Source organism: Rissa tridactyla, chromosome 8 (assembly GCF_028500815.1).
Source record: "Rissa tridactyla isolate bRisTri1 chromosome 8, bRisTri1.patW.cur.20221130, whole genome shotgun sequence".
Lineage (NCBI taxonomy): Eukaryota > Metazoa > Chordata > Aves > Charadriiformes > Laridae > Rissa > Rissa tridactyla.
Window position 1 is genome coordinate 28,620,726 of NC_071473.1, and position 24,228 is coordinate 28,644,953.

A 24,228-nucleotide genomic window follows, 5' to 3' on the forward strand; every position below is an offset into this window, starting at 1 on the left:
TCAAAGGACTGCAGCTGCCAAGCCAGTTACCCTTTAACAGGACTGGGGGTGTAAGTCCTGAGGGACCAAGAGGCGGCAGCTCTACCTTATATATCCTCTTCAGCAAAACTATGCAAGTGAGGAATGGGATCACAGCCTTCACACACAGGAAAACAAAGACTGGAGCTAATCTGAGCTTGATTACTCATGCATAATAACATGTAGGCCCACCAAACCACCCCTGAGGTTCAGCACTGAAGTTTTACTGTGATAAAAGGCATCACACCCACGCATTGCTCAGTAAAACACATCCTGAAAATTGAAATAGGTCCCACAGATCCGTTTGCTCGCCCACACTCCAGAAGACACAGCTAGACCTAAAAAACAGTCTGTTATAACTCTAAATCCAGCCCTGGGAGAAAATTGTTCCAAAGGACTTGGAAACCACCGGGGCCTCTACAAAGCTCTCCTGGTCCACGGAATAATTCTAAAGCTGGTCCCAGATTCCAAGTGATACCAGTAGATTACCGGTATTACACCATACCTACCTTTGAGCATCTAAGGGTAACCACAATGGACTGCTCCATGAAAGGAAGGGAGGAACTTAAGATCTCAAAGCAATTGCAAAGCTACCAGTTGTTTTAGTAATACCTTACCATATTACAAGAAGGCATCGTTAAATTGTGTATCCAAAACAGCGGTGCTGAGTTTGGCCATTTATTGGGAGACAAATGAGTCTTTTGTTTTAAAAGTCTGAAGGGCACTCTGTTATGCATCACAGAGCACTAGGATGTTGCACATATGCTTGTTTTAAGAAAGAATGAGGTTGTGGACACAGTGCTTTACGCACCATGAACCACAAATTTAATAGTGCAAAATTTAGAAACAGGAAAATAATTGGAGAGTCCCAGTTTGATATCTGGAGCCCTAAAAACACACTTGCAGAAACCCTCATCAAAATTACCTCTAAAGAAAGCTAAGTAGACTGTAGATAGCTAAGAGGTTTTAATGTTTTTCTTGAAATCATCTTAATGTTTATCTTCCTCCTCTGCTTTGACTTCACTGCATTTTTAATTTATCAATTTTCTTTTGAAATCCAGGACCAACATGACAATGTTGGCATCCTCAGTGCTACAAAGATAAATCTAGATCCTGCTAACGTCCTCCTGTTCGTGGATTCAGGTCACCAACAAGGATGTTCTAGATGGTAAAAAGTCACTCAATTTCCAGTCACAGCACTGGTATTAGAAATTAAATGCCTTGACTGTATACTCCACAGGGGCAGCATCAATGACAAAACTGAATAAGCAGCACCTTTCTTGTCTGCCCAATCGATGAGGCACAAGCGCTGCAGGAAGGACCTGGGCTGGTGGCAGGCAAGCTGAATGCGAGCCAGCAGGGCATCCAGAGGGCAACTGCGTAACGGGCTGCATTACGGTCAGGGTCTGGAGCACAGGATGTACAAGGAGAGACAGGAGACAGAGGGAACTGGGCTTGTTCAGCCTGGAGAAGAGGAGGCTGAGGGGGCTCTAAGTGCAATACTCAGCTTCCTAATGGAGATTACAATGGAGATGGAGACGGTCTTTTCTAACAGAGACACAGTACACCTGAAGTTAAACCCCCTCTAAGTAGGAGGTTGGACTAGAGATCTCCAGAGAACCTTTACAACCTAAACTACCCTGTGATTCTTTGTGGAATCTATGTGTGAATCTGTGGATGCTCTGTGATGGAGCATCTGATAGCTGATGGCTCTGGGAAGAACTGGAAGTCTGTTCTATGTTCTTAGCAGTTCCAGGACAGTCACAGCATGCAGCTGCCGTGACTCACTGGTCCTGTTCATTTAAACATCATTCATCTCTGCAAAAAAAAAAAAAACCCTCACTTCCTTCTGAGCACAGTCGATTATTCCATGCAGAGCTGCAAGATGTTGCAGACTGCTTCTAATAATCCAGATATTTTTCTTAAAGAGTAATGCAAGCATGTATATTAAACTGCCTTATGCCATGAAGCTTGTTCGGCCAGTCTTCAATTAAAACAAATATCCTTCATCTGCCTGGAGAACTAAAAAAAGCTTTTTCTTTTTTCTTGTAAGTTAAGACATATCAAAATTTAGCAGACTGGTTTCCATAACGTTTTCCTGCAGCTTGCTGTTTTCTCCCAGGATGATCCTGCTTTCAAAACAGCAATGCAAACAGCAGGGCCACAGCTGTCTTACTTTCAATGGCAACATTTCAGGTGTTCTTCTCAACAAGAAGTCCCCTTTATACTGCATTTTGCTCTTATACTCCTCTTCGGCACTTCAAAACAGAGAACCTTCCAAACAGTGTCACATATAACTCAGGAGAGAGAATTTTTGTTTCCTTAAGCTTTTCTCTCCAGTTCTTCGTGTTGCCAGGGAAGAGGGCCAGGATAGGTGGGGGTGGGGGAAATCAGGAAACTCTGGATTAGTGTGTTCTAATAATCATCAAGGAAAACCAGGAGATGGAGACAAACCATGCAAATGGGATGCAATGATACTTTAACTTTGTCATAATAATTTGGTGCTAGCTATAATGGCTCTACTCTTGAAGATGGTGAGAGAAACCTTTCCCTTACCAGGCTCATGTCCCTTTGAAACCTTCTTACAAACTGATGTTGTTCCCCCAGACAGTTCCAAGACAATTCCCTCTTTTTTTTTCCCTAAAGATTCAAATCTGTTTAGGAAGGGACTCTGCGGAGTGAAGTAAAGATTTTCTTCAGACTCTTAAATCATTAGAAGCAGTTAATTTGCTCAGGGACAGAAATCAGGCCAATAAATGTAGGTAGCACCTGGCTTAAGAATACCTACAAGGTGAAACCTGGCATTTTTTACCATCTGTTGGTGAAAAATTAGGTTATTAAGTAGAAAGCAACAACAAAGGTGGTGTTCTGCCTTACCTGAGGCTAGTGTCTGTGTAAGGCACGGCCATTAGCTGGGAAACTGCCTTCTCACTAAGGGAGCTCTGAAAAAGGGGGAAAATAAGAAGATAACACAAAGTAAAAACAATAAGCATTTTCTTGGTTTGGCACTACATAAAACATGATGCACATCTCTAGCAAAGAGTTAATATACAACGGGGTGCAGAGGTTAATCAGTGCCCCACACAGTAAACGTGCGTTTTTCCACTGGTGAAACATGAATAACTGAAATGGCCAGCAAACAAACTGGAACCACAAAAAAGCGCAAGTGTTTTAATACAGTCAAATCTGAAGTCACAAATTCAGAGTCAGAAGGGAGGCTGGCACCATACACAAGAGTTGCGCATATTGTGTCATCCAACTGCAAAATTTGCTATCACTGATGTCCGATTTGCAGAATTCTTCTGAGGTCACACCCACTTTGTACCTCTGCCAAAATATACTACCCATAACACACTTCTGGTGTTTGAAACACTAGAAGCACCCAAACTTGCCCTACTGAAATGCTCTACCATTCTCTGTTGGCCCCACTGAGAAGGAACTGCTTTCTCTTGAGAAAAGTGCAGTATTTCCCACATTAAGTTCAATTCCTTTTAAAGCTGTCACTATCTTTTAATCAAATTAAACACTTTGAAAATTCATGGTCTTAATTTCATCCTTGCTATCGGTATGCCATGTAGATGAAAGGGATTTTAAAAAATGGGAAGTATGAGGACAAATCTTATAATTCTGTAGTCTTACCAAAACCGTAACCCTCTAGCAAAAATCTGAAAAAGTGAAATAGGAATATTTCAACAAAACCAATCAGCTGTGACCCTCAACAGTGAGACAGATGAATGTGCTGCACATTTCTTTCCACTAAGCAACTGCTTATCCTTACCCTTCCATAGCTTTACAAAGCAGCCATAAAAAGGTTAACTATTGATTTCATTTTAGAAAACACTGAATGTATTTTGATGACTGCTAAAAAACCTGAAAACTTCTAACCTAAATCCAAGAGCAAGAATGGAAGAACTCCTCTAATAACATAATAATCAACCAAACCCAGCAATTTAAAATGGGAAGTGTTGGGTACCCTAATTACAGGCACCATCACTACTTTTTCCTATAATGACAAGCACAGACAAGTATTCTTTTTGTTATGTTGTCTGAAATTATCTTGTCGTGCTATTGACTCACGAGTATAAACCTGCCTACCTGCATAACCCGTGCTTTCTGCTGTTGGTTATTTGACAGCCTTCTAGATCTTGTTCGTTCCACTTCATGTCTATGAACCCATCCTCGAAGTTCGTGATTCAGCCTAGAAAAACCCACAGCATTATCAGATCAAAGAACAGTAGTAGAATTTTTTTAATTTTAGAAAACAGTTTAACTAGCCACTATAAAAGACACTGCAGATCCCTACTTTTTTACCTTATGATAACTTACCTTTAACGTCAGAGTAAGAGAATAAAATTGCAAGATTAAATTTATGAGGGTATGGAAATACCTATAAAGTACTGGGATCACAGATGTTTCAACATAAAGCAGATACACTACTTTCTTTTGCCCAATGAACAGTAATTCTGAAATTACTGAAGGACTAGTGATACTTAAAATCAAAAGTTGATCAGTTCAAGAGAACATATTGGTTAAGAAGGCTAAAACACAGCAAATAAATTTGAGGGAAAGAACGGACAAAGCAGAATGGAGATAAGGTTAGTGACACGCTCATATCTTTGGAAAAAGCAGAGCTAGGTGTTTTCTAACAGTGAATAAAGCACATCTGCAATGTCAGGTTCAGTCTGCTTGTACCAGAAGCTGAAGAGTAGGAGACCATCTTGTATGTGTTTCAGATGGAACAGGCTTTTAGCTGGACCTGATTTCCATATTGCAAACATTTCTACATATGAAGTGATTTCTCTTTCGAGTCATGAAAAACCTCTCGGCAATCAGAAAATTGTTATTTGGTTATTGCTAAATGACCAGTGTGAAAACTGAATGAAAATCATGACTAAAACCATCAAAAGATTACAAGGATCCAAGCTGATCTCCTGTCTCTACGGTAGCAGACAATGGACAGTGCAGACACTTACAGAGGCACTGGTCACATACTGGGTAAACACTATGAATGGATAATAACATCATTCACAGCTGTCTGTCCAATAGCACTCACCCAACACACAATTTATATCTAAATTCCTAATAAAAGCTTAAATGCTCAGAAAAGGTTGTTTGCTCACCTCAGCGACTCTGTCCGGTTGATCAGGGGCTGACAGGGGGGTGGGGGTGGTGAAATGTACAACAGTGGTTCTTCTGAGACTATCATCAGTGCTTTATTATCAGATACAGAATGATCATATCTGGGGGAAAAAAGAAAAAGACACCAAGAAATCCCTTTAAATAGTTTTTCATGAACCTTGGACTAAATCCAGAGAATAAGCACTAGCATCAGCAGACCCACAAAGGTTACAGCTGCTCCCATGGGACTTCTGAAACAGGGGAATAACAATTTCTATCAAACATCCAGTGGTCTCAGTCAATTCCCCAAAGCGGTCTCATACCACTCAACACAGTGAAGACAGATGAGCATTAGCACATGTTGGATCTCTTCCCAAGCAGGCCAGATATTGAAAGAAAACGTAGTCTGTAAAATATTCCTATCTAAACTATGAGATCTCTGCATAAACAACTTACTCTTTCATTCCAGAGCCATGCAAGATTTGCTACAGAAATACTAAATTTAATAGCCACTAAAACCATGTAAATGTAAAGACCATGAGCTATAAGACAATGGAGCAGCCACAAACTACATTACAACTGAGTGGAGAGGATTTACATCTACAACAGTCTCCAGAAGCTAGCTTGGCTTTGATAAAAAGTGAAAAAGAGCACGTATTACAAATATCAAAAGAACACAATACAAAAATCCACAGCGCTCTCAGCAAAAAAGCAATGACTAATATTCCTTTCTCCTAGTTACCTGTACCTCCCGAGGGGCTAACTACTTATCACCAAATACCTATTATAAGTACTTCTCTTGAGAGAGTATCAATATAACAGCCTTAGCCTCCTTGGTTTTGACAGACAGTTAGAGCTCCTAAACCTCAACTTCTTTCTGAAAAATCAGGCATAAGAGCTTATGAACATCTTATTCATGTTCCTCTCTCTTTCCCAGCTTTCTCTCCATCTTCAGCCTGCTCTCCTCTTTCCTGCATCTAGCACTGATAAAGGAGAATAAGAGCAAAGAGCTCACAGCTTGCCAAAAAACAGGGTGAAAGAGTGAGAAAAGAAGGAGGTACACGCACTAGCGCATCCTCCTAAGAGAATGACTCTACTACTACGTCTCGTAAGTCATGGTCTGAAACGTGCCACATAGGACACAAAGCCCTCACCATGGCTACAGTCTTAAAATGCTCTTGATTTATTGTGTTCTTTCTGCATAGCAAAATACATTCGGGCTTTCTGCACATCTGTGCCTGGCTTTGTTCAACCAGCCAAAATGCTCTACTGGAAAGGGACAATCTGATAGGATAAATCTTCTAAGGGGAAAACATGAGCTGGATTAGCCAGACTTCAGTCTGGAGACAATTATATGTTCAGTTATGCACTGAACGCTAGAGATCTAGGAAGCCTGAAAGCAACTATACAATTAAATAATGGGTAAGCATAAGGATGAACTCAGAGATTTCTAAAAACGTACAGTGCTAAGTTCAGAGTATGTTCTTAATTGTGAACTTCCCCAGTCTTCTCTTGAGCAACTAAGAAAATAAATACTACGCTTGAAAAGTAAGAAGAGATAGATAACATGACAAATACCATAACTTTGCAAGCTAAAATAAAGATCAGGGAAAAAAGCAGACAGATGAAGAACTGAAGGAGGTTATTAAAACCTCCATGACATAGTCTTGTTTATATGCTCTCTTTCACCACGCTGTCCCTAAAACCATACAATATAGCCACATGTACACTTCTGAAGCTCTAGGTATTGGGTAATCTTGGAGATAAAAGATCGTACTCATTTGAAAAGCAACTTGGTAAACTTTTTTAAATAATAAAAAAAGAGAGATCAGCTTTTCAAAACACTCAGTTGCTCTATAAGAGCGGCAATGACTCTGGCCAAAAAGGTTAGCAAATGGAAGGGCAGTGAGGTCCAAAAAGCACCATTGCCCTCTGCCACTGAACTAACATTAAAAGTTTTCATCTAACCTGTTCTCGGGAATGATGTCCCCGGGTATTTTCTGAGCTGTGCTGGACTCCTGGCTAGCTGAGAACTCCAGAAGATTTCTGGTCCGGTGGCTGGAACTCGCAGTGGAATCAACTCCATTGGGATCTTTTTCGAACACACTGCAAAACACAGTAACGATAGAAAAATATATCGCATACATAAAGGGTCTGCAAGACACTCTACTGTAAGGTGCTAAATACTCAGGTGGATCAGTATGTGGCTGCTGCTATATTACGTAGATAAAGTTCATGTCATATCTAACAAAAACATGATGTCTTGTGTCATTATATTACTGTCATTCAAAGCATTAGTAGGCAGAAAGCAATTCTGTTCTCTTCTTTAGTTTTAATTGTTCGAAGGATTTTGATGCTTTGGTTTTCATGTTTTCATGTTCCCCCACAAGCTTCACCTGATGAAACTGAGATTGATCTGTTTGTAATCTAGATCTGCAGGCGTAAGAAAATTACCTACAGTCAAATTAAAGTATCCCTGAACTTAAACTTTCATCAGCCTCAAAGCACAATTGATACAATTTATATGAATACAATATGTAAGGAAAATACAGCTACCAAATTCTGTGCAGCTGCAAGCCTGGAATATTATGCCAGACATCTAACAAAACCGTACACAAACTTATACATGTTCAATTCTACTTGGGTTTAGAAACATTGGCAGGGCTGACAGCCCCATCCACATAGCAGCAGCAGGCCATGGTCCCAGATACCCTGTTGTCCTTGTCTGTGCTTGCGCTCATTGAAGGACCTTCCCCTGGGGGCTGCTCAGCCAGCCAGCCATACAGCACAGGAAGGTCTGCGCTGCTCTCCACGCAAAGCCAGGTAGCAGCATTTCACATGGGAGCTGGAAAAATGACCAGACAACTGCTATGCGAGATCAACTGCATCCTAGTCCAGAAGGGTGATTTGCAAGTGAGAAATCTTGAAAGCACAAAAACCAGTACTTTGAGATATCCTCTCCAGAGGCTAGCTTTGCTCTTTTGTAAACGTGGTTGCTTCCTGAAATATGGATGTATACTTACAAAATCAAGTCCTAAGCTTCTTAGCTGACAACAGCAGACCGTCACCAGCAGCAACACAGCGAAAATACAAAAATACAAGACCCTAGCATGCTGATGAGATCTTTGCCATGCATGTTGATCACTGCCTACAGAGTCCATTTTAATTCATGCCTCACCTCTCCTGTGTGGCAGAGCATAAATTCTGCAGAGGAAGATCTCATTTTCCTATTTGTTACGTGGCATCACTTTGCAACAGGCAACAAATTCAAATGGTAATAACAGAGAAAGGCAAGAACTAGCAAGGAGGGCACTACATACTCCACAGCTAAGCAGAAGGCACGCAGACATAGATGCCTAGCAATCCCCTCTCTTTTGCCAACACATTCGCGCTTCTGTTAGCAGTAACCCAGGTCTCCCCGTGAGTAACTGTGTCACGTTCTGCATAACCGCCGGAGCCAGGGCAAACCCAGATCCAGGCTGACGTCACTTGGACTGCCTCCTCTCCTTCAGGTTTCCAGGCAGCAGCACAGAATCAGGGCAGCAGAAATGCTACAGGCTCTGTTTTCACTAGGAACAGTGAGCAGAAAAGTACTTCGACGGTCTCCTTACTGTATACGTAGTCTAGTATCCAAATGTCTCATTGCTTCTACTGCATAGCATGGAAAGCTGGACACCAGGCTATCCAATTTTACAGAAACAATCTCCACTGTCTACTGTGTCTTATGAGATCATGTTTCTTCTCTTCCAATGCAAGCATCAGCACAGCCGGCAGCATACCAAGCGCAGAACCAGAGCTCAAAACTAAGGCTGATGCTTAAAGGGATGCCACACGTCCCTGCTGGAAGTCACTCCTCTGTGAAATGTCCCTACTCTACCTAAGTTGGAGCTGTAACAGGTAAAAGTAAATGGAAGTTTATACATGAAACCAAGAATATCCATCATAAGAGCTGAAAGTTCTAACTCTCCTGCAAACTGTTTCTTCCCAGGCTGACGTGTACCAGCCATCCAGCGGGTCTGGTGTTTTATCCTGTCTTACTTCTTCCCTGTTCAAAATGACACACTGAACCAGAGAAACTTTCCGTGTAATTATTTAGTTAAAGCTGACAAATATCTAATCAGTAGAATTGTAACAAATCTGCATTTTTCCATGATGGTTCTTCCTATTTGCCTTGTTCTGCAAAGGCGATTCTTGTTATTTCAGGTTCCAGCTTGGCAAGATGACAAGTTTGAGGTGAAGTGGCCCATGCAACATATTGCTACCCCAGTTCACCCTAAACTCTGAACACAAGTAGGGAAATCCAAACCAAGTCCATCAAAGATAAAGATAAGCACCGCTCCGCAATCACAGCTAACCTTCAGGTTTTGTAATTTAGTTGTTTTAGCTGTACGGCCACTCAAAACCACACACACCTCATTTTATTATATCAGCTTTAATAGAGACGAACTGTTTATTTTCACTCTTCTTATGCTTAAAACACCTTCATCTTTTCATCAAAATTAAAATTTCACTTTTGGCAGCAGCTAAGTATGGGATGTATTGACCTGGAAGAAGATATCTTCAGCAACAAAAGACAAAGGAGGAGGCAAACAGAGTATGTTTTGCCATCCTTACAGATATAAACCATGGCTCTCACTTCTGAGAATGTGGACACCAACTTGAGGACAAAATATGGTATTATTTACGGTATTCATTCCAATGCCCCTTCCTTTACCACGATTGTTACTTTCCACAAAATACTTCTTCTGAAGCAGGGCTAGCAGCAATTTCTGCCTTAAGCTACATGGGCTGTATTTACCTCTCCTTTCCCATTCATTTTGTTAGTAAAAGCTTCATTCTCAAATATGTCTTAAAAAAAAAAAAAAAAGGAAAACCCAAACAATTCCCCTTCCTTGCTTCTTTGGTTTGTGGCAATGACCCAAAACCAAAAGAACTTTCATTTCGGATGAGGAAAACCCCACTACTTAAAATACCGCCCTGCTTCCACCTTCTAGTTACTTGGGGAGTTTTGTTAGGTTTTTTACCCATCCGAATAGAAGTTGTTGTTGTTCTGTTGTACTTTCTTCTCCTTCCTTTCTCCCACAAGAGGTCACTTGTGGAGTTTGTCTGTAAATAGGGCTCCATCTTCAGGTGATAGGAGAGGACATGTAGGTAATGATGTATATATACTCCGACTTACCATTCTCAATGACATTTCCTTGCCAGGTGGGTACATGAGGGAGACACAGCATATCAGAAATATTCCTCCCTCAACATCTCAAATTGGCACGGGGGGAAAAAGCATGACCTTTAGCAGCTGGGATGAAGGATGGACCTCTCCTGCAAAGCTACACCTAGAAACACCTGCCCACCTGAGGCATACTGAGCTTTACAAGTGATAAGCAGAAGAGCAACAATACAAGCTGGACCAGGAGGGGTCTACAGAGCAAATCCCAACACCATGCCACTGAAGATGAAGTCAATATTGAGCATTTTAAAACATAAGGTAGAAGAGGCTAGAAACAGTGAAAAAGAAACGCAGATTATCCCATTAGGAGGGAAAAAGGCTTCTGAAAAACAGTATCTTCAGCTAAGATATCAACAGCTCCTTAAAAAAAAAAAAGTGTTAATATGTCAGATGGTAAAAGTGTGGACATTTTTTTCATTTTGTTGGGCTATAAGATAAGAATTTGGAAAAGAAAGAGCACTTTGGCATGTCTCCCCTAAGCAAGTCCTACTATTTGCAGTAATTGAGTTACTACCCCACGTTTAAAGTCAAGAAAGACCAAAGCTAAAAAATGGCTTTACTGGGAAAGACAACCAGTTAGAAATTGGAAGATGGAACCTCTTCTGTTTGGCCAAACTTACACCCATGGGGTGCCTACCAAGGCTTTGCAGCCTGCATTTGGACATCCCAGATACCATGAGCATTAAAGGGTTTTCACACAGCCACAAACACCCTGTCCAAGCTGGCTGACCTATCGGCTTGTTTAAGATTCAAAACCAGATCCAAGGAAAAAAAGAACCACTAAATACTTCATGCAGATGTTTGTTCTGAAGCGTAGATAAATTTGATTATAGGAGGGAAAGAAAAACAACACTTCTGTCATGGTTCTTCCAGGCATTCAATGGCACCTGATATTTTAGCTGTATTTTTACTACTTTGGTTTGAATGTCAGTTTGATAAATGTGAAAGCCGGTCTTGCCAGGACTAAATTTCAGTTGTACTTCTGGCTGAACAAACACTGTACACTTACGTTGTACAGTAATTTGTAGACAAAAGCCAATAGTGATATCATAACAAAGAGTTTTCTGGGGACAGCACCATCTCTGAATATAAGCTGGGATGCTCTGAATGGGCTAAAGTTGACATTGAAAGGAGACACCAACCGAGGACCTTGTCCTCTTCCTAAGTGATTCCAGATAAGGCTGCCACTGTGCCAAAAGCTCTCTGGAAAGTATTTCTCCTTTCTTATTCTCGATGAGGGCACCATCTGCTGACAGCAAGGCACTACCTTCCTTTCTTCTGCCAGGCTGCTCCAGAGCTACCCACTGTGAGTGCTGGGCTGGTAAGAGGAACCCAGCCTCTTTCCTCTGCTGGGGAGGATGAGGAAGGCAACCCAAACCAGAGGGACAATCTCTGTCCTTTTCTTGTGTTTTGCTTTCTTTAAAAAGCAATTTATTTCTAATAGAGCTGTTAGAAAAGAAAGGATGAAAGCAAGTATTGACAGAGCACTTATTTTTGCTTGGAAAACTACAGGTATTTGGAAGTGGGCTGACCTTTATTGCCAAGGCTTGGGCAGGCCTGATGCAAGCAGCCTCCACTGCAATGTTCATTCAGGGCAAAAGCTTTCTGTATTTCACTCTCAGCCCAGCAGCTGAAGGCATAGAGAAAAGGGTAAGTTATCAGTGAGTGCATCTGGCATTCTGTGCAGGCTCGGCAACTGCACCAGCAGGACAAGGCAAGTGAGCACAGCCAGGCCAAGGCACAACTCTGCCAGATGAACATGTGGCTGTCATCAGTAAAGGAAGGAGGAAGGAATCACTTCCTGCTCCTGCAGCTGTAGTTTCTAAGAAAATCAAGGGTATTCGATTTTATTCAAGCACCAACCCATCAAGAGAGGTTCTGAAAGGTCTGGGACCTGAACCCAAGTACGAATGATTCAACCTGTCCATTTCCTCTCGATTTCTCTCTCTCTTCAATGAGAAACTACAACACAAGACCAAAGGTGTGCTACAGAAGCAGCTTTCTAGCTTTGGGCCATCTCCAACACAAATGCACACTCAACTCAGCATTGAAATGTATTCTTTCAGTGTCACAAACATTAAAGCAAGTTTCCCATATTGTTAAGTGTTAAGAGCCATAAACGTCTTCTGGAGCTTCTGCTGTTTTTGATAAAATACTCAGAGCGCTCCATATTTCCTTGGCAGCCAGAAGGAACTGGCTAACATGGCACTGTTACATGCCTCTTGCTCTCATCTAATAGTTTTCACATTTCACCAGTTCCTCTCTACTAGCGTGTAAGAAATTAATAGCCCTTTGACTGTCATCATTTTTATGTATATTTGTTAGCATACTTCAGGTATACATCACATTTAAGTCTATTAACCTCCTGAAGATATATGGAGGGCTATCGAGGCTTGCAAATGGCAGAGAAACAATCCTTTTCTATCCTTCACCCAGTGCAAAAAAGACCAGGATTGGATGAACTGAGAGTAAGAAACTCACTCTGTTGTACAGATCACAATTAGTGGTTCTCTGTTCTCAGAACATCTTTTAGAGATGCTTCAAGCAGTCAGTGGAAGTTTATACAACACCATCTAACCTGCAGCTGAAGAAAATTGTGGGCCACAGGTGCAGTGTTTAATACTCGGAGTTCACCACCATTGCCTCAGCTGGAAGGTGGCAACAGCCAAGCAAGGAGCCTGGCTGGCGAGTTCCTCCGCCATCACACTGCAAGCCTTCGGTGGTTTCAACTAACCTGCCCGACTTCACACTAGAATGGAGTGAGGAAGGAGCACACACACACAATCAGGAAAATCGCTAAGGCAACAGGAAGAAAAAAAAAATAAACAAGATACTGTGTTTCAGTTTCTAGTCATTGCCCTTCATTTTAGGCAGGTGCCAGACACATGGCTTTAGTCTGCTTGGCACATTATTACTCAAGAGGAAATTTGGGGTGTTTTCAAACATGCCATGACACTCCTTGATCTCATGATTGAGCTCACCTGCCAGGGCAGCACAGTGCTGAGGTCCAGACCATACTGAGACCTTGGCCCAGGACTGGCTGCTGTGGGTGGGATCTGCACTGACAAACCTGAGCACACAACATACACCGCAAAAATCGCTGCAGCAACACAACACTTGCAGTGTGTGATGTTATGGTAAAAAATTTACCTCCTTCGCACACACAGCTAACGTTCCCTTTAAGGGAACTACAAAATTATTTCTCTAACATCCCACCACCGAGGTATCCCTAGGTTCCTGCCTTCCGTAAGACAAGTCTGTTTCTTTAATCAAGGAGTCCAGCATTAAGGCTCAAACAGCAGCAAACTTGCACAAAAACACTGCTGAATGCACCAAACCTCAGAATAATCCTGCTTTCCCCACACACCAACTCAAGATTGCTCAGGTCAAGTAAGGTTTCTAAACCATACTGATACCAGTACAGGTGTGCTCAACAGATGCTGCTTTCAGCAGCCCAAATCATGCGTGCTCCAAAATCTCAGCAGGCTACGCTAGTACTGACTAGCGGCCTGCAGACTAGGAGGAATACTAATCCGGGTGCTGGTGAAAGACTTGGCTTTTTGCTTATTTCATCCTTAGAAGCAGCAGATTGTGGTAGGATGCCGCTGAACAAACCTTGGGCAATTTCTTCATTTTTAGTAAAAGATGATTAATCTTACCACTTCTGGGTTTTTTCCTAATGTTTGTGCTACCAACCTAAGAAATGAGACACATCCTTACGTCTTTCAGGAGTCAAAAATCACTGCTTCTTCATTTGTTGCAGTCTGTGACAACAACAGACAAATGATAGTTCTCAGCTACCCAGACTGGTGTCTTTATTTGCAGATTGCTCAGTGAATCTAAATTTTAATAGATTATTCAGTTTCCAGGACAGTCCTGGAAAGTGGAGGAAAACCCATCACAACACTCTACAGAGGAGCTGCAATGAAGTCTCTACAAAGGGCCAGCAATTCTAGCACAGCTGCTGTAGGTCAGCAGGACACAAGAGATTTTGAAGCAGCAGCTTTACTTAACTCCATCAATCACCACCTCAGTCATCCTCCACCACAAATACAGCTTAAGAATTTTTGGTTACATCATCAAGTCTGTTTTCCAGTTTGAAAGGGGTTCCAGCCATACAGACATGGCCAACTTGTAAGAAAAACCAAACATAATAAAAAAAATATTAAAAATCAACCCCCCTGTTCCAGTCTCTTTACAGATCTGCCTTTCCTCTCTTGAACTTCATATTTTTCTTTGTTTTCTGTCCACTAAATATCTGAAGTGGTATTTAGGACACATTCTGTCTGGCTGACATCTTTGTAAATGCCCTGTTGTTAGATGATGACCACCATGGAAGCTTCATCAGACTGATCAGCGTTAAAAAAAAAAATAAAATAACTGGTTGAACATTTTTCATAGCCAAGAAAATAATGCTAGGACCACTAGCAAGTACCTGGCTTACATGCTTTGCTGCTACTGCCCCAAGAAGCAGAGATGCAGAAAACATATGTTTTGCATCTTCTGTGATCATTCTGCCTTCCCTACTTTTTATACATTAGTTGGGTTAGTTTTCTGCAAATATTTTACTATCACATGTAGGACTTGCATTAAAAAAAAAAACAAAAACCAAAACCAAACATGCAAGGCAATTTATATTCAAATGGTAACAGGTAAGAAAAACAAAAGAAAAATATTCCCAAAATAAATACATGGGTTGTTTAGACTAGAACATGTGTTTCTTTTCCATTTGTTTCAGCATTGTTTGTGCTTGTTTAACAAATTTTCAGATCTGGTTACTACCCAGGCACAGTCTAACACAAATGTGAAATTAAACACGTAAGAGAGAGGCATCTAGGAACTGTAACAGTTTGAAGATTTTCAGATTTCGTGTTGTAAGTGATAAAAAAAATGCACAGCTAATTAGATGTTTCTTAATGCCAGAAGTCAGCAGTCTTTCAGGGGTGCCATGCCAGCTGAGAACACAGCCGTGCTGACGGACACCAGCTCTCACAGAGGGCAAGCATGATGGCAGGAGACACTGTCTCTCAGAGATACCTGCCTCCAGATGTCGTGGTTCCAGCTCCCAGCCCTGCTGCACGCCAAGGTTTGCATGCTCACTGCCTTTTGTGCAAATACGGTGGGTTGCCAATTCCTGTCTTGTACCTCGTGGTATGTAAGACTGGGGCAAGGGGGTGACCTCTCCAAGGAACTGAATCAAAATGTACCCTTTTCCCTTCATACACCTCACCAATCATTCTTAAATAATAATAAAAGGAAGTTTTTATCGATGTTAAATCCAAATCCAAACAATTCACAAAGATTAGAGAATAGTTCATTGACACACAGATGGGAAATTCCTGGGCGCCTTTCTTCTAGTATAAAGCAAATAGATAAAATAGAAACTTACACTAACAGAATTCCTGCTAAATTACTTCTGCTTTTAATAACTGAAAGTTCCAGTTTTCTATAAAAAATATCAACAAACCTGAAAGAGTTTAGTAACATAGTACAATATAATGCAGAGTTACCATAAACTCTGTACAAACCACTTTCATGACTAGAAGATATTCAATTTACATTTATATTAAATTTATATTTAATTCAACTTACATTCTTTTCTCAGAGATAACATGGTGCCACATCCAAGCCTGAAGGATGTTCTGAAAAGCTTGCTGGCAATTAAGCAGACTGGACTAGAGCCTCCCTACAATATTTTCAAACAGATTTCTTGGGTTGATACGCCAGCTTCTCTACCAGACTTTCAGCCCTGCTCTCATATTCCCAAGTCCAATGTTACAGATTACCCACACACATACTATGTTTGTCAGCATGAAAAAATGCGTGAGCAGAATAATTTTATCTGATAAACTTGTTTGCCAAAGGCTGCCACATCCTGGATTGCTTCCCATAATCTTAGAACAACAAAACAGCACAGCCTCAGAGTTCTCCATGAAACATCACAAACATCTCACCACTTACATACACAGTCAAAAAGACTTAAGACCAATAAACAAAATTATGTGTGAATGAGTGTTAGTGCAACACACATCCATTAAAGCAGAACAAAACACGGAACTAACTACAAAGCCAACCACCCAGATGGGTTTTTTGTGGGATGCCAAGCACCCAAACACTGCACCTCTACTGACCCACTGCAGGCCAGGGAGGGTTTGCAGGACTGCCTCTCCTTCAGCTCCACATCTCCTTCCCAAAACAACCCAACCGCTTCCCTGCTTTCTCTGATTTGACAGAAACAGGCAACTAAAGAGAAAACCTATATACGTGTCCTTTTGTTTTACCTCTAGCCTTCAAAGAATCCTATCACTTCCAATTAAGAATCTGAGAAGCATCTTACAATAAGGCCAGCTCAGGGAATTTCAAAGTCTGCTACAGAATTTAGGGGGTGAATTTCCCATGATTTTGCTTTTTTTGGATGTCACTCTCTCTTTGCAATAGTTCAGTGGTTTTGAATAATGAAATATTCACTGCTAATATGTTTGAATCCTGTGCCCGAATGCTGTCACACCTCCATATGGGTGTGCAAATGAAATGATTTCCTACATAAAAGAAATAGCCACACTGCCACAAGGTTTCAAATCATATCTCTCTCCAGCTGACTGTTGCATAGAAATTAGGTATTCCACAGTTAGCTAATTCAGGGGAGAAAAGTACTTTTGCTGAACTATAAGCTAGCATGGATATTGTAACAAAAAGTTACTTATTTCTGTAAGAAGTTGCAGGGACTGAAAAGCATCACATATATTGGAACTTTCTGTTGTCAAGGACTAAGCAGAACAGCAATCACGACTACCACATTCATGGAGCCACCTTCCAGTGACACCTCTACAAGAGGAAGAGAACGTGTATGGGAGGAGTGAAATCTTAAGTAATGGTTTGTATATCCCCGATTCTGGGCCTTCCAAAGGGTACTACACAATAAACATTCACACCACCTTGATACAGTCTAGTATTTCAATTGCAGGGCAAGAATTTATTCTGCTAGGGGAAAAAAAAAAAAAAAAGAGGCAGAAAAGAGCAGTTCCTTGCAAATTTGCTATTACATTTCTCTTCACTGCCAAAATCCAGTACTGATGCAGACCACAAAGAATCATAGAATTGCTGAGGTTGGAAGGGACCTTTAAGATCATCAAGTCCAACCGTTAACCTACCCTGCAAAAACCACTTCTAAACCATGTCCCTAAAGTACCACATCTACCCTTTTTTTTTTTTAAACACCTCCAGGGATGGTAAATCCACCACCTCCCTGGGCAGCCTGTTCCAATGTTTAATAACCCTTTCAGTGAAAAAATGTTTCCTAATATCCAATCTAAACCTCCCCTGATGTAACTTGAACCTATTTCCTCTTGTCCTGTCACTTGTCACCAGGGAGAAGAGGTCAGCCCCCATCTCTCTACAACCTCCTTTCAGGTAGTTGTAGAGGGTGATAAGGTCTCCCCTCAGCCTCCTCTTCTCCAGGCTAAACAACCCCAGCTCCCTCAGTCATTCCTCATACGGTTTGTCCTCCAGACCCCTCACCAGCTTTGTAGCCCTTCTCTGGACATGCTCCAACACCTCAATGTCCCTCTTGTAGTGAGGGGCCCAGAACTGAACACAGTACTCGAGGTGGGGCCTCACCAGTGCCGAGTACAGGGGGATGATCACTTCCCTAGTCCGGCTCACCACATTATTCCTGATACAGGCCAGGATGCTGTTGGCCTTCTTGGCCACCTGGGCACACTGCTGGCTCATGTTCAGCTGGCTGTCCACCAACACCCCCAGGTCCTTTTCTGCCGGGCTGCTTTTGAGCCACTCTGCCCCAATCCTGTAGCACTGCGTGGGGTTGTTGTGACCCAAGTGCAGGACCTGGCACTTGGCCTTGTTGAACCTCATACCATTGGTCTCAGCCCATCGGTCCAGCCTGTCCAGATCCCTCTGCAGAGCCAACCTACCCTCAAGCAGATCAACACGCCCGCCCAGTTTAGTGTCATCTGCAAACTTACTGAGGGTGCATTCGATCCCCTCATCCAGATCATTGACAAAGATATTAAAAAGAACGGCCCCAGCCCCAAGCCCTGGGGGACACTACTTGTGACCGGACACCAACTGGATTTAACTCCGTTTACCACCACTCTCTGGTCATGGCTGTCCAGCCAGTTTTTTACCCAGCGAAGAGTACACCTGTCCAGGCCATGAGCAGCCAGTTTCTCCAGGAGAATGCTGTGGGAAATGGTGCCAAAAGCTTTGCAAAAATCCAAGTAGACAACATCCACAGCTTTTCCCTCATCCACTAAGTGGGTCACCTTATCATAGAAGGAGATCAGGTTTGACAGGCATGACCTGCCCTTCACAAACCCATGCTGACTGGGCCTGATCACCCTGTTCTCCTGCACATGCCATGTAATGGCACTGAGGAGGATCTGTTCCGTGACCTTCCCAGGCACCGAGGCACGTAGTTCAGGCACGGCAATTACACTGGCATGCTCAGCTACCACACTGGCCCAGAACAGCCAGACATCCAGGAATTTCTTTTTGCTTTATCTACTTTATTAAACATCAAACCGGTCAAGAAATTAACCCCATCACATTTCTATAGTTACCGATTATTGCAGAGATACGGACACAAACGGACCTTCCAGTCTACTTTGACAGCAGTTTCTTGCCATCAAGCTCAACACCTTACTCATTCCTGGGAATAGGGAAGCTGACACAGAAACTTTAGAGTACTGTGGTAAAAGACTTCCCACCCATCTTCTGTATGTTTCCAAGCCTCTCAAAACTAACAAGAGCTTCATGCATTCCAACTCCTCACTCTAATGTGGAGGCAACTAAAATTCCTCCCAGCTTCAGAAAGATTACTGGTTCTATTAATTCTCACCAAGTATCTCTCAAGTGAGTGGTAACATTTGCAAATGCAGATGGGATGTATAAATCAAATGCTTAATATCTGGAAGCTAATTTTTCTGCCTGATAGTCAAAAATCCCAATATAAACCCTGAATGCACTAAGAAATGGTCTACCTTAAAATCATCCATATCAAAGTAAAATTATCAGCTGTATTTCACTGCCTGAGATAAACAGTATTTGCAATAAGTGCAAATACTTCAAAAGTAATTTCAGCTTTAGCAAATTTTCTAGTATTATTAAAAATACAAACACCAACATTGTAAAAGTTTATCATAGTTAGAAACAAAGTCTTCTTCCAGATTTATCCCATTCCTTTAGTTTGACTGGGGTTTTGAGAACAAATGGAGACACTGCTGACTGGGAATCTACTGAAACATCCTCCCTTTTTGAAAAAGCGAACAGCTTCATATAAAAGGTCTTTATGTTCCACAGCCAGGCTAACTAGACAGATAGGTACAAGAAGTATCCCTTTCTAGTTTCATCGCTTCCACAGATTTCTTTATAAAGTGTCTGGGAAGTAATGCAGCATTTCCTTCCTGCCCTCTGGTTTCTATGTCCCACTGATACGGTTTGAACAGGAGAGGTTTTTGATTACCACTTCAACTAATTAAGAGGAGGGAAGAACCTCTTCACCACTTCACCAGATCTAGAAGATAATATAGGGCTTACACTGTAATAAGGAAGATTGCTGCTAGACACATCTAATGGTCAGGACTGCAACGCACTGAACAGTGGTATCTCCTGCACTAGGAACTAGAAGCAGCTTAAACTCATGGCTATTGACATTAGCACAGGTATAAACAAGCAGATGAGCTCCCAAAGTCTGTGACTTTTTTTTCTAAAAGGAAAACACAGGTCTTTAATCTCCTCAGGTATAAATGGAGCAGACAAACTGCTATATGCTGCACTTAAAATGCCAAGCCAAGAGAAATTAAAAATACAAGATCTAGCTCGTGTTGACAGAAGGATTCCAAAGGAGGAACCATTATACAGCTGAGTCTTCCCCTATGCAACGGGAGAGTTACGGACAGAATTCAGGTTTCAAGCTCAAGGCTTTAAAAAACAATACTGCCCGTGTTAAAGATTCAAACAAAAATCGCAGGACAGCAAACTTGCTATGCAAAGAGGAATTCCTAGGCAGCTTACCTCAATGGACCATAATTCAACATTATGAAAGCCAGTATCACCATCACACACAGGGTCCTTCTCTTTGGAGATGATACTTTGAGCTTCTGGTTCTAGACAGAAAAAAAACAGAGGAGACATGCGATAAAAAAGGGGCACAGACGTGCAAAGGTATGTCAAAAGCTAAATATACCAAATTGTGCTTGCTTTTTAGATTTATATTTGCCTTATTATGTATGAATACATGCCAGAACTACTTAAAAATAAAACTCTTTTGTTTGTACATTATATTCAGCTTCTATCCAGTCTATCTTCTCAGTGAAATCTTCAGAAGCACCATGAAACAAAGAATTGAAAGTCAACTAGATAATGCGACAGCTCTCCTGACCTAGAGTTGATGAACGTCCTGCTTGGAGTGGGAAGCTGGGTTAGAAACGCCCACAGGTCTTCCAGTCAACATCTCCGTGACTGGAAGACATTCTGTTCTAGTGCCTGCCACCTGAGCAACTGTCTATATAAGACGACAGATCTCCCTCACAATCTCTTACCTCTAATACTACTTCATCCAGCTGCTTCTTCAGTGTGCTGTTTTCTTTCTTGAGTTTCTCGTTCTCCAATAAGGCTGCCTCCAGCCTTGCCTCCAGTCCCAGCATGTATTCTTTCTTTTTCTTCCGTGACTGAAAGGCTGACTCCCGGTTTTTGATCATGCGCTGCTGCCTTCTCAAGACATTGACCTGGACAGAGAGTACTGAGGCCTGTTAATGATCCACAAGTTAAAAGTGCCTTTATTCCATGCATAATTTCTGCTCCTCTATTTTGTCAGAAGTCTGCACAGATAGCTTCCAGCCCTCTGCTTCAAAAGAGCTGAAATGTTCAGCAGGGAGGCAACCAGGAACCCAAGAATTATAGCTCACTAATAATGAAAAAAGAGGTCCTGTGCTGTCTCTCTTTTCTCCTGTGTTCTCAAACTTCTATGTGTAGGAGACACAAAATGTATACTCAAGCAGCAGCTTGATTTCATCAATCACATCACAAAGACAAGAAATACATATCTACAGCTTTGCAAGGTAGCAGGAATGTCTTCCACCTTCACTTTACCATACACCATTTTACAGGCTACAATTAGTCATCTGTTTTCTTAACTGGAAAATCCTACGGTTTTTCAGTCTGTCCTGCACGGAAACCATTTCCACACTGATTACACCTGTTTCTCTACCTTTTCTAGCTCTGCTATATAGTTTTGGGAATTTTGAATACTGTCTCAGATTGCACATTCTGTGTGTATCAAGCAGTTACATGGCAGTTGAAATGCAGTCTCTGGGTGCATCTATACTGTAATTTTAATTCAGATCAGGAGTGTGGCGTTGATGCACATTTCCTGATTGTCCCACTTAATGTGCTTTGGTTCACATCACAGAACAGTCTCCGATAGAGCACACAAACTGTATTCCCTCCGGATGAAGCTAAACTGGCAAATATACTCCAGAAGGGCACATAACTCACTCCAACCACTAGCAGGCATTCAGTTTGCAAGACGAGACCAGAACAGTTCAAAATAACCTCTCCCCATTCTCCAACAGTCCTGATGAGACTGATTTTTTTCCCGAGCAGGAACAGTCTATCATCTCTTACCACTTACTCATTTTGTGGTTTGCACTGAGTGGGACAACTTAGACTGAAAGCATCTTGCTGCTGAGAAGGACAACGATGATACTGCAGAGCTATACAGAACTACATGAAATCCTAAATTTAAACACTAGTCTGTTGATTTCCTTTCCCTCACAGATTAGCAACAGCAACTCTGTTTTTACCAATGAGAGAACACTTCCATTACATTATTAAGCTGCAACAGGATGTGCCTTAATGATGTTTACTTTGAAAGAGAACTGAATGCTGTATCTTACACAGACCTGAACGTCCTCCAGTAGCTACCAACATACGCGCTGGAGTAACTTGTATCTATTAGAGCATGAAAGCTAAAGAAAAAAAGACAAGAACTATCCTAGAAGTATCACTCTAGGAAGAAATAAACAAGTCACCGAATATTAACTTTAATGAACACAGACAGTGTGCTTCAGTTAAGGTCTGGCTACTTAAAGAACCTCAACCATAGCTTTCCAACTCTCTCCCTGTATATACCCACACACAGACAATATGTTGCTCTAGGGCTTTGGTGTCTGCAAAGAAAATTGGCTACAGGCTGTTTGAAGAAGTCATTCTTCTTCATGATACTGCAGTCTGGTGACAAAGACTAAAAAAAACCCACGTTACAGTGCATTAACATTTTGGACTGTCTCCACATTGATCTAATTGCTTTCTGTAAAGATCATTTATTATATGTCTAGTCTGCTGCCACCAACAAAAGTCTGTGAAACTATTTGTACTTACTCCAGTTTCTCTCTTTAGCAGAGAGTGGAGAAGGAAAAGATTTTAACATATTTTCATTAACACTAAGCTTTGTCTTGAATTTTTTTTAAGTACCACAACACTTAAGAAAACTTCTGCAGACATATAAAAACTTTGGAAAAAAAAGATTCAGGTCAGCCAACGACTGCAGTGTATAGAACACACCAGTTTTCGCCAGGATCTTTTCAACTGTCCAGAGATGAAATAATGAGTTCATGCAGCAGCTTTGGCTTGAGTTGTGTGATATTCCCAAAGAGTAACTACATTCCTCTTTTTAAAAAGAGGTTTTGCATCATGAAGTCAAACAAAGACGACCAAATTGTTTACATCCATTCTTGTTTGCAGAGCTGCTCAGGATTATTCACTAGTGGATAGCTTTTGACTATGTGTCTACAAACTCTGGCAAATCCACCTGCTTCCCTGGAGAAAACACGGAGTTAGAGCACCAGTGCAGTGTTTGTACACTAAAGTACATCCTAAGGTACACCTATCGCTATTTCAGACACTACCAGCTACGTTTCAGATGGTATTTATCTAGACTGCCCTCCTTCACTCAGCATTCTCCAAATGCTGTCATGCAGCTCTTCCCAGTCTGATTCAAGGCAGTCTGTGCAATCACTGCATTTCAGTCTATGCCACTCGTTTCTTAAGCTTGCTTAAATGAAACCAAGCTATTCATGTCCTTAAGTTACTTTGTTTTAATTGACAATCCCTAAAAAAGTTTAAGGTCCTTGGTGAACTCTCAAGCACTTGCCTGGATTTTCTTGGGGAAAAAGCTACAACCGCACACTTGATCCTACCTAAATCTGATGCAGGAAACAGAAAGAGTTGTGTGTGTGAAACGGTGCAACAATGCTTGAACCTGGAAGCAGTGTGGCACTAGGCGTTACATAGCTGGCTTGGCATCAAGACAAACATGCCCCTTGCTCGAGCATTTTGATAATCAGAAGAGAGAGAGGAACTAATATATAATGTTAGACTGCTTGAGTAACATTGCTTTGCAGAAGTGCCGAACAAAGATGAAGCGTAGAAAACACCTCTGCTAACTTCTTTTGAAGTCTCCCTCTTCGTAGGTTGCATTGTACTAATTTACCCTTCAAGACAGTAATTTCTGGTTCTGAGGAGGCACAGTGACATTGGAAAACATTGGCATTAAAGTCAAACATTAATCAGTGATGTAGCTTTTGCTGCCTAGCTTTAAAAACTATGCCACCGTAACACGCACATAAGAAAGATGTTGTAAATATGGGGAAGTGAAAGGTTCATTGCAAAACCTTGCTTCAAATAGTACTAACTAGATGCAGATTGTCCTCTGTCTTCAGTCTTTACAGAGTCATGCACTTTGCAAATAAACACTGCTACCTCAATTTAGTCTTCCAGTGAAAACTCAGTTCTGAGGAAAATTTCACCCCCATTCCATCGTAAGCTATATTTCTAGCACAAGGCGA

At 41.5% G+C, this 24,228-nt stretch overlaps 1 protein-coding gene across 5 annotated transcripts in view; it reads right to left on the minus strand.

Moving 5' to 3' along the window:
* ATF6 (activating transcription factor 6) overlaps positions 1-24,228 on the minus strand; it is a 94,281-nt gene that overhangs the window by 49,634 nt on the left and 20,419 nt on the right. For 3 of the 5 annotated variants that reach the window (XM_054210535.1, XM_054210533.1, XM_054210534.1), the window contains exons 11-16: positions 20,923-21,129; positions 20,396-20,487; positions 7,105-7,242; positions 5,139-5,258; positions 4,114-4,216; positions 2,896-2,960 (exon numbers count right to left, since the gene is read on the minus strand). In XM_054210535.1, coding sequence (XP_054066510.1) covers positions 2,896-2,960; positions 4,114-4,216; positions 5,139-5,258; positions 7,105-7,242; positions 20,396-20,487; positions 20,923-21,129 — 725 coding nt within the window. The remainder of the gene's footprint in view (positions 1-2,895; positions 2,961-4,113; positions 4,217-5,138; positions 5,259-7,104; positions 7,243-20,395; positions 20,488-20,922; positions 21,130-24,228) is intronic. The other 2 variants (XM_054210538.1, XM_054210536.1) reach the window with 1 other exon arrangement.